The sequence below is a fragment of the Corythoichthys intestinalis genome, chromosome 17 (genome assembly GCF_030265065.1).
Source record: "Corythoichthys intestinalis isolate RoL2023-P3 chromosome 17, ASM3026506v1, whole genome shotgun sequence".
Taxonomy (NCBI): domain Eukaryota; kingdom Metazoa; phylum Chordata; class Actinopteri; order Syngnathiformes; family Syngnathidae; genus Corythoichthys; species Corythoichthys intestinalis.
Genome location: NC_080411.1, coordinates 16,435,839 through 16,449,378, shown reverse-complemented (window position 1 = coordinate 16,449,378; position 13,540 = coordinate 16,435,839). Strand labels below are relative to the sequence as shown.

At 36.2% G+C, this 13,540-nt stretch overlaps 1 protein-coding gene across 3 annotated transcripts in view; it reads left to right on the top strand.

Moving 5' to 3' along the window:
* col5a1 (procollagen, type V, alpha 1) overlaps nucleotides 1-13,540 on the top strand; it is a 127,290-nt gene that overhangs the window by 84,055 nt on the left and 29,695 nt on the right. For all 3 annotated transcript variants that reach the window (XM_057818117.1, XM_057818116.1, XM_057818118.1), the window contains exons 24-39: nucleotides 902-955; nucleotides 1,034-1,078; nucleotides 1,342-1,395; nucleotides 4,217-4,261; nucleotides 4,328-4,381; nucleotides 7,168-7,212; nucleotides 7,324-7,377; nucleotides 10,151-10,258; nucleotides 10,328-10,381; nucleotides 11,800-11,853; nucleotides 11,949-11,993; nucleotides 12,110-12,163; nucleotides 12,293-12,337; nucleotides 12,411-12,518; nucleotides 12,606-12,659; nucleotides 13,089-13,196. In XM_057818117.1, the coding sequence (XP_057674100.1) occupies nucleotides 902-955; nucleotides 1,034-1,078; nucleotides 1,342-1,395; nucleotides 4,217-4,261; nucleotides 4,328-4,381; nucleotides 7,168-7,212; nucleotides 7,324-7,377; nucleotides 10,151-10,258; nucleotides 10,328-10,381; nucleotides 11,800-11,853; nucleotides 11,949-11,993; nucleotides 12,110-12,163; nucleotides 12,293-12,337; nucleotides 12,411-12,518; nucleotides 12,606-12,659; nucleotides 13,089-13,196 (981 nt within the window). The remainder of the gene's footprint in view (nucleotides 1-901; nucleotides 956-1,033; nucleotides 1,079-1,341; nucleotides 1,396-4,216; nucleotides 4,262-4,327; nucleotides 4,382-7,167; nucleotides 7,213-7,323; nucleotides 7,378-10,150; nucleotides 10,259-10,327; nucleotides 10,382-11,799; nucleotides 11,854-11,948; nucleotides 11,994-12,109; nucleotides 12,164-12,292; nucleotides 12,338-12,410; nucleotides 12,519-12,605; nucleotides 12,660-13,088; nucleotides 13,197-13,540) is intronic.

Below are 13,540 nucleotides of genomic sequence, written 5' to 3'. Positions count from 1 at the left end.
GTCGAAGTACAATGCTAGTCATTTAGTGAATGTAGCTAGCGGCCGCCTGATGTATACAGAGCTTTTCCAGTGAAAATTCTTGTGAATAAATGCTTAAATCCCCGAATTCTTTATAAATATGAATGTAAAACTGTCTCAATTCTTGGTCAAAAAGCAAAAAAACGTGCAGTTAGCATTTATTTTACGTAAATATGTCGAAGTACAATGCTAGTCTGTTAGTGAATGTAGCTAGCGGCCGCCTGATGTAAACAGAGCTTTTCCGGTGAAAATTCTTGTGAATAAATGCTTAAATCCCCGAATTCTTTATAAATATAGATGTAAAACTGTCTCAATTCTTGGTTAAAAGCAAAACAACCGGGCAGTTAGCATGTATCTTACGGAAATATGTCCAAGTACAATGCCAATGCTGTAGCCTTGATTTTTTTCACAATGTTTCAAAATGCATGCATGTTACGAAAAATATAATAATTACCTTGAATCCTCGAACAAATCACACCTGATACAATCCTTCCTTTTTGTATACGGTACAGCTTTCGTACTTTTTCAACCGAAATCCAGCGTTAGATTGCTGCGTGCGTGTGTTTGTGGATAGCTCCTCTTGATGTGGGCGGCCTCCCACTTGAATGCGAGGCGCAGTGCATGACCGATCTGACCCGTCAATACATTATGAAGTCTATGTATGAGGATAAAATAGGATTTAAAAAAATTTTTTTGTCGTAATAACACAGGAGAATACTTCAAACACAACAATAATGAATTGTAATTTTTTGGGGCAGTTTTAGGTTGTTTATCAGGACTTCTTTTAATTTGTGGGAATAAACTGAAGAACTTTTTGCATGACTTTTGAAAGCTTCATGGAATCAGAAAAAAAAGATTTTCTTTGTTTGGTTCTGACTCAAAGGGACCTCAAGGAGAACCAGGACCTCCCGGTCAACAAGGCAACCCCGGTGCTCAGGTGAGTACACAAATTGAAAACTTGACTTCCATCCTGAACAAATTCATGATATCTTTTTCTTTTTTAATCCCCCGACAGGGACTGGCCGGGCCTCAAGGTGCGATCGGACCTCCCGGAGAGAAGGTGACGATTCAGTTTTTTTCAAAAAGTAAACTAATGTCTATGTCTAAGGGCATAAATCTGCCTTTTCTGCAATCCAACTTAATGGGATGCTAATGCAAATGCTAATGCTAAGTCATGCCTCTAAGGCATAAGTGAAAAACTGCTCCCGTCCGTTTTTTAATTAGCCGACTATTCAATAATGTAGCTTCTTTCCCCCAACGCATGCAGATTTATTCCCACCATTTCTGTGGATTTATATATTTTTTTCTTTTGCGGGCTCGCAGGGTCCTACCGGGAAGCCTGGTTTGCCGGGAATGCCGGGAGCTGACGGACCACCAGTGAGTTCCACTTTTTTTACCACTCTCTCAAACAAATATATCCTTCTCTATCAATATCTTTTATTAGCAGTTAAAAGAGTGTTCAGAAATATTAATTCCATAATAACAACAATTCACGGAATAGCTCATTCCTGTTAACAGATTTGTTTTTTCACCTCTCCAATGACATGGACGGGAAAAACAATACCATAAAAATATGATGACTAATGACCAATGTAACTAATTAAATAATTGCAGGTAAATTATTAAAAGTATTAATGTCATTTTCTTGGAGAAAACTATACAATTAGCCAAGAATGCTAACGTAATTTTCCAAGGAAAAACAAAATTGGGAACGCTTAAATAGCTTAATAAAGCTGCCATTTTTTTTTTCTTAAAAAAAAAAAAAAAAGAAAATTAGAAATGTCATTGTCTGAATTACACACAAGCAGATTAACGGTTGTATACAAACAAAAAAATCTATATTTGTGAATTTAATAATGTATTCATTCCTTTATGTATCAATATGCAAGGAATGTAATAATATTGTGAATAATTATTATTTTAGCATAATGCTGCTCCATTACACAACTAACAACAAAATAAACAGGGATACCGTATTTTCTGGACTATAACTCACAATTTTTTCATAGTTTGGCTGGGTCTGCGACTTAGACTCAGGTGCAACTAGTATGTTTTTTTTTCTCACTCTGACAGCCTCTTGTGTTATGTTTTTTAGGCTGTAGTTAGAAAAAAAAAAAAAAAAAAAAAAAAAACTTGTTCCGTGAACAGATTCCTCTTTTGCCTGTTGAGCTCCATTATAACTTCAGCCTATAATGTTTGTTCTTAGTCTCTGTCCAATCAAAAAAAAATGCCGCCCAAAAATATGACTTACATATGTTTTTGTTCCTCTTCACTGTGCATTCTTTGGCTGTGGCTACTCATGGTCAGAAAAATGCGGCAAATAAAGTCCTAAAATCACAATTTCTATTATATAAATATATTCAAAAAAATAAATAAAATAAAAAAAATAATTCACCATTTAAAATAATTTAGGATTGAATGCTAAAAAGGAGGCTGAACTAATTACTCATTCATTACAAAAAAAAAACAAAAAAACTTAAGAATGGTCATTCAAAAGAGTTTCCACCTCCACTCCTATTTTAATTAGCATTTGTAAAAATTATTAAAAATACTACAAATGAAAAAATGGCATTACAATTATGAATGGCGATTTATTTGCCATCAAGTAATAATTTTTTTAAAATATATTTTTGAAAGACTAATATTTTGTAAATGCCATATACTGTATTGTCATTCTTTTTGTATTACTTCCAAAAGTCTTCTTAGTCAATATTGTAGCTATATATTTTCATAGATATCTATATATTATATTCCATATAATATTCCACTCATCAAATTAGTTTTTTCACCTTTCCAATGACATGGCAGGAAAAATAGGACTTCATCATAAAAATATGCTGACCAATGACCAATCTAACTAACTAAATAATTACATGTAAAATATGAAAATAGGATTTTCTGGAAGAAAACTATACATTTAACCAAGAATGCTATCGTAAATGTTCAAGAAAATAACAAAACTGGGAAAATTTTAATAGGTTAATAATGTCGCCATTTGTTTTAATTTTTTTCCCTATTAAAACAATCTTTTAGAAATGTCAGAATTACAGATAAACAGTTTAGCGGTTGCATACAAACCTTGAAACCGTGAATATAAGCATGCATTCTTTCCTCTATATATGCATTATACAAGGAATATTATAATATTTAATAATTATTATTATTTTAGCATAAAAGCTACCCCATAGGTAACAAATTTAACTAACAATTATAAATAAAATTCCTTCAAAAAAATTACAATTTCTACTATATAAGTATATTTTAAGTAATTTTGCCACCGGTGTTTTGAAATACCTCATAAATAAAATAAATATTGAATCCTATCAAGGCTGAACCAATTTGTCATCCATTAGAAAAAAAACCCTCCTATTTTCATTAATATTTCTAAAAATTCTTAAAAATACTTCAAATGACAAACTGGCATTACAACACAGTATATAATAATGATTTTTTCCCCCACATTTGTTTTTAAATACCTAAATTAATACATTTAATTTGCCATCAAGTAATAACTTTTTTAATACAGTATATTTTGAGAGACTAACATTTTGTTGTTTGTTTGTTGATGCTATATATTACCACTCTTTTTGTATTACTTCTAAAAGCCTTTCTAGACAATATTGTAGCTATAAAAAAAAAAAAAAAAAAAAACTTTCTTATCAATCAATACCTGGCCTGCAATACACTCCTCTATATCTTTCTTTAGCCTGGAGAGTACAAATAGCTCTTTGCGCTTCCTTTATTTCTTCTCCTCTCCTTTATCTGCCACCCTTCCATATTGTTGGCTGGCGCCCGCCTGAGCCTCATCTCGGATCCATTTCCTTCCCAAAGTGGCGACGCAGTAAAGCCATCAGAGCTCCATTTCCTCCCAATCTCTGTTCTCTCATAGCACAAATGAGGAATATATGTGTGTGTGCTGTGTGTGTATGTGTAATATATACTGTATATATGTATGTGTGTGTGTTATACACACATATATACGTGTATGAAGTTCAGTTTAAGAGTCCTTAAAGTGGCACATTAAGAACAAAGTCCTCGCCGCTGAATAAAATGTCCCATTTTGTTTTGTCCTCTGGTAGTTTTACCTCTTATTCTTCGATGACAATAAGTTTTAACTAGAGTCTTTGGCCATCATAAGTCTTTATGATTGTCATTACACGCAGACGAGCTGATAATATTTTACTGATGTGATTCACAGGGTCACCCTGGAAAAGAAGGACCTCACGGAGAAAAGGGACACATGGTAATGTTCTCACTACACTACTTTTGCGAGTGTGTTTGCAAGTATTGACCTTACTGCGGTCTACAGGGACCCGCCGGCCCTCAAGGACCTATCGGTTATCCCGGCCCACGAGGCGTGAAGGTGAGCTGCCGATCCCGCAAAAGCTCACAAAGTCACAGCAAAACTATTAGAGACTGTTTCAGTCGTTGCTTTTGTTTTAAATGTGTTAAGGTGTTGGGGTAATGACAAAAAAGTGGTATTTGTTCAGTTTTTGTTGATGAGAACTCTATTTGGACTAATTTAAAAAAAAAAAAAAAAAATCTTTCTTTTTCTGAACTTTTTCTAATTTGTCGAATTTAAGGTCGACATCATAAGCGGATTATAAGGGGGGGCCAGGGGCCCAGGCAAAAAATGTAATTGCATGTAATTGACTATAAGTTGTAAAGGAATAAAACTGCAACAAAAATGAATGAAATGAACAAAAAAATATTTTTATAACAGGTCAAAATTATTTTTCAAACAGACCATATGACTAGCAACTTTGACGGTCATTTGCTTTGCATATAATTTTCAACAACGAATAAAAATTAGGGGAGGGCATTGAAGCAACTTTTTGGAGGGATTGAATGATTTAGACACAAATGTCCTATTCATAATATGGCCCAAACACAAAAAGGATTGCTTCGAAGAAAAATTTTTCAATGAAAAATTAACTGTTCAAATGCAAATTTTTCAATCTCAAATATTTTTTTGCATTTAAAAACTTTCTATGATTGAAATTTTTTTTGTTTTTGTTTTTTTTGTTATTTTTTTTGTTATTTTTTGGTTTTTTTTGATTGAAGTGATTTTTCTTTTTGAAAAAAAAAAAAATATATATATATATATATATATATATATATATATTTTTTTTTTTTTTTTTTTTTTTTTGGATTGAATAATAAAGACAAAAATGTCCTAGCCAAAATGTGGCCCAAACACAAATCAACATTACTTCAATCAAAAAAGTTGCTTCAAATCATTCAAATAAAAATAGTTTTCACATGCATTTTTTTGAGTTGCAAATTTATTTTTGCATTCAAGCACTTTTTTTTTGTTTTGCTTTTTTTGATTGAAGCAAAATTTTTGGGGGGGTTGAAAATATATATTTTGATTGAAGCAACTTTTTTTGGATTGAATAATAAAGACACAGATCTACCTCCATATGGCTTCGCCCAGGGGATACATTTTTGACTGGGGTAACTACATTGGCACGACACCAGTGGGCGTACCATATCCAATGGATGACGAGCTCGCCTAAGCAGCCTGATTTAGAATCCCCCTGAAGAATGATGGGAAACAAAAAACGCTCATTGTCAACTTATTATTATAAATATTCTTCTAAGTTATTTTATTGCTGACACTGCCTTTCGGGGTCATCAACATGTTGTGCCCCCCCGTCCCAAAAGTCAAACTCTGCCTATGGTCGACATAGGTTTGATGTAAAAATTTATGAGAATTAAATGGGATTATTTATTCATTCATTCATTCATTTTCCATGCCGCTTTTTCCTGGGATTATTTATACTCAGGAAAAAGTTGTAACATTATTGGAACAAAGATTTATATTGACTGAGTTTTATTTTTGAGCAGTTATGAAGGAAATACAACAACAAAGAGAAATTAATAATAATTGTACTAATAATGATAATAACAAAATAATAATAACTTTATATCTACTGTATGTGTATGTAGTTTTAAGTTGAGCTTTTTTGGGTCCCACCCCTTATTCAGTCCCTAAAATTTTCATGGGAGCACAGTCCCTTTTTTTTTTTTTTTTTTTAAATTATTTTTATTCAATTTTGTTTTCCACAGTCACTTTCTTTAATATCGTCATCATCACCACCATCCCATGTTAAATTTCTGGGGAAAAAAATGAAATTGAAGAGCTGAGATATGACAAAGAAAGAAGAATTAGTTGACTATTGTCTGCAAGAACAGTATGATTTTTTTTTTTGTCAGAATTCAGAGGAAAAATGTTTTTTATTTTGTTAAGAATAACCAAATTTTAAAAAATATTGTGTTTTTAAGATTTTTTTTTTTTTTTTTTTAATAAAGCGCTGTAAAACATTTGAGAAAAGATTTGCATTTTTGAATTTGAGGGAGAATGAAATTTATTATTAATGGTAACTTTAAATATAAAACACAATCTACTATCTGTATATAGTTTTTATATATACAGTATAGTATATGTATAGTTTTTAGTTGTTTTTTTTTTTTTTTTCCAATGGCATTTCTTTGGTGCGCTCCCCAGCCAAAACCGTTTGACCTATCGACACCGTTCATTCACCAAAACGACCAAAATCCCGCTTTTGACCCAGAAAAAGTTGAATTTCAAAATGCTAAAATTTCCCATTCATTTCCAATGACCATATTCGCCATTCATTTCAATGGCACAAAAACTTCCCTTCACTCCATTTGATTTCCAGCCCATGTGACTCAACAGGAAGTGACCCCAAATTGCCCAAAAATCAACAGGAAGTGACCCGGTATATACAGGAAGTCACGCTGGAATGCCTGAAAAATTGGCAGGAAGATTCCCTGGAATGCCTCAAAATCAACAGGAAGTGAACCCAAAATGCCCCAGAATTAAAGGACAAGACCCCGAACTCCCCGCATATCAACAGGAAATGATGTAATATGAAGAGGAAGTGAACCTGAAATGCCCCCAAATCAATAGGTGACCCTATATACCAATGGCAAAGCTATCCTTGCAATTCCTCCAGAAATTGCATTTTCTAGTTATTATTTTAACAATAACATTTTTATAATACAATGTTAGGTGAGAAGTCAAGTTCTTTGGAGGACAACAATACTGTAACATTACAAAAATGTTCTTTGTAAGTGAACTTGGGAGCTGCATATTCACCTTTGTACATTGTTGCGTCTCAGGGAGCAGACGGCGTCCGCGGCCTGAAAGGAACCAAGGGAGAGAAGGTAAGAGAAAGAATGAGTCGGATGATTATTCATCTTGCGTTGTCTGTCGTCCTCGGATGTCATTTGAAGAATTTCCATTTAAATTGAGCCTCGCCTCGCTTTTGTTGCCAGGGAGAAGACGGCTTCCCGGGCTTCAAGGGGGATATGGGTATCAAGGGTGACAGGGTGAGTTTTCCTCTTTTGTTTTTCTACTTTGAAAGCCAAAAGTAAAATTGTTTCGGTACTCTGGAATCGCTGTGGGATTGTGGATAATAAACAAACATAAGGTACCGCTCCAGTCGCCAGGCATGATCAGCAATCTCAACAACTTTATCTGCAAGTTGTAGTATTTTCAATTTAAGTCAAAACTTTAAGTCGTAGATTTTTGTCACGGCTTTTAAGTTGTGACCTGGATCGTTTAAAGCCTTTTACCATGAGTTGTAGACTCGAAGCTATTTAACTTTGAGTCTGAGCAGAGTCTTAACCTCCTGTCCAAATGCTCAACATTGAGTCTTGGCGAGAGTCCGATAACAAATTTTAACCGATATCCCGATGTTGTCCAACCAACTCTAAAAATAAGATGGATAAATGTGGTCGTGGACTTACCATATTATGGTAATATATTGTGATGCCCCTCTAGCTTTAATAATGATAAATGTAACAACTTCAAGGTTTTCCAAATAAACATTCTGTGAAAAATAAGACACCTTCAACTGAAATTATGGAAAAAGAGCCAATATTGCACCACTACATTCATTATTCAACTCAAAATAGTGGAAACATCAGTTTTTTTTCATTATCTTCTATCTGAGATAAATCTGGCAAGTGCAAAGTGTCAATAAGGCACTGCCATATCACATATAGCTCACACAGTGCTTCCAGGCAGGCAATGATAGGACCAAACATAGGTCCAAACAATGCCAATGAGTGCCAATTCCCAGGATGCATTTTGCTTTTCGACTTTTGCACAGCTTTTTAATTATAAATGACATGCTTTTTTACTTTTCTTAGAGACTATTTCTTTCTGGTAACGCAGTAGTTATATGTGATGTGATGAGTTTAGAATTCATTATTTTTCATTTATGGTTCCTTTTATTTGTGCACTATGAATGATAATGGTCTTTGCCTCAGTCAACAAATCCCAAGCATCTTAGTTTGGAGACATCTAGAGTTCATATGAAGCATAGCTGCTGTACTAAGACGTGACCAGATCATATGGTGGAAAACACTCAGGTGACTTGAAGTTCCGCTCTGAGACCCCCAATTTGGCAACATTTTAAAATTGTCCACATATGCATGTGTGATACATCATTGGAAAACTTAAAATCTCAATTTTCTAGGGGAAGAAAAATTTTGGACAGGAGGGTATTTAAAAAAAAAAAAAAAAAAAAAAAAAAAATTAATGAAACAGCAAAACCCTATCTGGAGGTGAGAGCCCGCGAGAGCAAAATTACAGACGCAATGACTTCAACGAAATATCATCGCGTACTTACCTTGTTTTGAATCCCAAAACTCCATGTAGCATGTATCACAGAGTGTCAAGACACAGCTGTGAATGGCCACAGCCGGGTTTTTGGGGGGATTTTATGGGTGAAACATGGTAATATAACAAGGGTCGCGATGCAGAAAACGCAGACATCAAGGAGTGGTTGAGATTTTCTTTTTCATATATTTACCCTTTTAAACCCTTTTTTTTCCTTCAATTTTTCTTTGTTTGGATTGATTATTTATCGTCTATCATATCGGGAAAAATACGACAGTAACAAAAAAAAAAATACAATTTAGCGATAGTTATGAGGTAGATAGCCGTTTAGTTTAACATATGCTAGTGAATAATTTTTTAAAGTCGTTTTTTTTTTTTTTAATAAACAAAATATTAGAAATCAATGATTCTAAGCTAAAAATGACAGAAATTTTGAATAATAAATATAATTACTTACCTTGTTTTCATGGCTGGGTTAACACAAAAACGGTTGCGCGATATCTGTAAAAGGGGCTTTCCAGGGTATAACGGGCAAATTAAAAATAGTTTGGAGGCTTAATGCGCCATGAATCTGCTATGGCAGCATATAGACATATTGTTCTATCAAACACAACAGTTGTTTAGGCTTAAAATACAGCCGTTTCTTTTAAAGAGTGCAACAGCAGAAACTGCTTTTTCAGTCTTGTCTGTGTTTTCCGCCATATACAAAGGTTTCAGCCTTGTACATTAACTTATAGGCCAACATACGTATTGATACAACACAGATGCCGATGTTTCCTGAAAATATTTCAAATGCTTTGATGATATTGGATAACTCTTGGCGAGTAACTTGGAGTAGTAACCTTCAGTAATCGAATTTCACCATCAGTTGTACCCTTTACATTTTACATAACTGAGTCCTAGTCTTTAACTAGGCGCACTAAGTCCTTCATTCATAAGTATTGGGTCGCAGCCTTTAACCGTGAGAGATAACGTTGACTTCTAGACATTTGCCCTTGAATTGTAGCCCATTTGGTTGAGTCATACCTTTTACCCATAAGGCCCATAATTAAACCTTGAGTCAACTTATCTGTGAGCCTTAGTCTTTAGCGGTGAGCAGTATCCTTCGAGTTGAGTCATACTTTTAACCTTTTAACCTGAGTTGCAGCTAGAAGTAGCTTACGTCTGCCGCTACATCGCAAGTTTTGGCCTCAATCTTCACTTTAATACGCCACGGCATTCGCCCAACTGAACTACAAAAGAAATCAATGACGCTTTAAGCCCCTGAAAACCCCGGAGAGTCTCCTCCAAAGCCTAAAAGACAACAAGCCGATCGATACGGAAGTACAGACAGAAACTCGCTTAACAAATTGGCCATCGACGGTAGTTGATGTCCAATCCAGCCAATTAAGCTACTAAAATTAAAAATTTACACTTTTGATTTTCCTAACCTTTGTAGTGTTAATAATAAGACTGGTTTGTGCCTTCTCCACTCAGGGTGAGCTTGGCCCGGCAGGGCCCAGAGGAGAAGACGGTCCCGAGGGGCCTAAAGGTCGTTCAGGTCTCCCAGGAGACGCCGGTCCTCTCGGCCCAAATGGCGAGAAGGTAAGAAGCGGCCATGTCGCTAGAAGCGAATGGAGCATCGACCATGTGTGTTTATCTTTTCTATCACAGGGTAAACTCGGAGTGCCCGGTTTGCCCGGATACCCAGGAAGACAAGGACCAAAGGTAACATTTGGGGAAACTTATCCAATCAGTAGATTGTCACTTTGAGGACAAAAAAGTAAAAAATCAAAACCAAAAAGAAGTCATTTAATGTCAAGGAAGCCGTTTATTAACGATCGTCATTAATTTTTTGTTCAAGGTTTCCGATTATTTTATTTTTATTATTATTTGTATTTATTTTAACTTTATAAATGTTTTTATAATTTCCTAAATATGCCTTATGGCTGGGTGTTTAACCCTTCCTTGCACGAATTGTCTTTTCTTTTTTAAACCCTTAAAGGACACTCATTTGACGCACTGGCCGCCATTGACGGCGCTAGACGTCCAGTTCATTTTGACTTGGAAGGCGAATGAGCATTCAAAAGATTGGACGTCTATCGCCGTCGATGGCACTGAAAGATGAGCATTCACGCCCAGTAAACCCAGCCTAAATGAACTGGATGTCTATTGCCGTCAAAGGCATGCAATGAGTTATACTATGGGAAAAAAAACTGCTTTAGTGTTACCGTATTTTTCGGACTATAAGTCGCTGTTTTTTTTCATAGTTTGGCTGGGGTTGCGACTTATACTCGGGAGCGACTTATGTGTGAAATTGTTAACAGATCATTATATCATTTCACATGTTATTGTGGTGTTTTGGAGTGACACTGATGGTTTGGTAAACTTGTTAGCATGTTCTTTTTGCTATAGTTATCTGAACAACTTTTAATAGCTATGTTACGTTAACATACTGGCCTCGTTCGCATTTTGTTGTTCATGCATCATGTACATAACATTATCATACTGTTCACTTATTCAGCATGTTGTTCTCTATTGTATTTTTGTTCCAAATTGCCTTTCTATCTTTTGGATTTTATCAAGTAAATTTTCCCCAAAAATGACTTATACTCAGGTGCGACTTATATATGTTTTTTTCCTTTTCGTTGGGCATTTTATGGCTGGTGCGACTTATACTTGGGTGCGACTTATGGTCTGAAAAACACGTTGGTTGGATCCAGAGTGCATTTCAGTTAATTTAATTAATTTAGCTCTAGCTTTAGTTTTGTTTATAATTCTATAAATAGCATATGAAAAAATACAACAATAAATAATAATAAAAACTAATGCTTATGCCCTGCAATTGGCTCACAACCAATTCAGGATGAACCCCGCCTACTGCCCGTAGTTACCTGGGAAAGGCTTCAGCACCCCCGCAACCCTCATGATGATAAGTGGCTCAAAGAATGAATGAAATATTGAAAGATTTTTCAATGACAAAATAGTCACTCTCGCGAGTATAAAAGGTTAAAATGTTAAGTGTTAACTTTTGAATAGCAGTCCACTGTAGTGACCACTGTCCCTCAAAGGATTAAAGTAGTTGTGGACACTTTTTACCCCCTTCATATTGAGTGAGAATAAATATGATTTTTTTTCCCTCGTAGGGATCTCAAGGTTTCCAAGGCTTCCCTGGTGCTAACGGAGAGAAAGGAACTCGGGTATGTCAATTCTTATTAGATTTCTTGTCCTAAATTTCTTCCCAACCAGAAAAAAGTGATTTTAACTCCTGGCTGACTTCCTTTCGCGTCCGCAGGGAACGGCGGGAAAGCCTGGACCGCGTGGCCAGCGAGGACCAACGGTACGTGCCTTAGTCAGCAGAGTCGTGACGCTGACAGATGGCCATCTTGGCACCTGCTGAAATTCAACTCTCTGGTGGTCTTGCCATGAAATATAACCATTCCCTGTTATCCTCAGGGCCCTCGAGGAGAGAGAGGACCAAGGGGACCCACTGGAAAAGCTGGACCAAAAGTGCGTCTAACCTTTCATTTGAAATGTCAAATTCACGCTTGAATGGACTTCTTTTATCACACACATTGAAATGATTTTTATGATACTCATAAATGGAAATTTCAACTCACAGTTTATCGTTTTCTGCAGGGCAACTCAGGGACTGACGGACCACCGGGACCCCCTGGCGAGAGGGTACGTGACTTCCAATCTCCGTTACGATGTCTTTAATGACTTTATTAAATAAGTACTGTGGATTGTGTGTCAGGGTCTACCAGGACCTCAGGGACCAACGGGATTCCCGGGACCAAAAGGGCCACCTGGGCCTGCCGGTAAAGAGGGACTTCCCGGACACCCAGGACAGAGAGGAGAGACTGTGAGTGGTCTTCCTTTAAAAAGACAAGAAGAAAAAATGTCACTTAATTGACAACTCACACTATTCTGTTTTTCTCGCATCATGCAGGGTTTCCAAGGAAAGACTGGTCCTCCTGGCCCTCCCGGTGTTGTCGGACCTCAGGTGAGTGTTTAATCTTTAGACAATGGAACCTTAAAAGGTACTATATGGAATTTTTAGAGTTAATTTAAAATACTTTTCTACTCCATACGTGTCTGTACACGTTCACATGCAACCCTGCGGCAGCAGTGATGTTTTTCTAAGCCTCCTCCTAGTCTCTGCTTGGCAAAAACACTTTTCATACCCACTTAAGACTCGCTACTAACGGTAAACACGTTTGCCGTTTTTTTAATGTTTCTGGTGCTGATTTGATGGGCGACCAGCATGTGCGCCATGCACGAGGTTGCAGTTACGCTATAGGCCAGAGGTGGCGGTCGCGAGTTAAAAAAAAAAGTGACAAACTCCATATAGCAACTTTAAGAGTGGATAAGAATTCAGTTGTCGTAAAAAGTGATAAGAAGTCAACTATCCCTTGTGGCCGTGATTTTGCAGGGACCAACCGGCGAGACCGGACCAATGGGAGATCGTGGGCATCCTGGACCCCCAGGTCCACCCGGAGAGCAAGGTCTCCCAGGAGCTGCCGGAAAGGAAGGCGCTAAAGTAAGTCCCGAATCTTGAAAAATTCCCCTTTTCACAGTTGTGCTCTTGCTATACATCCTAAAATGCAACAAAATGGCCTCACGTGAATAGAAATTGGTGTCAAGGATGTATGTTGAATTCATGCATCGAAACTCAGAGACACTCTTTGTATATCATTAAGGTCAGCCTGGGTTGTTAGTGGAAATGACCGTCTTAATTATTTTCAAACTTGCTAATTAGTTATTTTTCAGCCTTGTAAGGGTTAACCGTCATATTGTGTTCACGCTTTTAAATATGGCGATGCAAAAGTCAATGGTACTTTTTACATACACAAACTTAAAATCTAGTCAATTTTGAACCAAAAA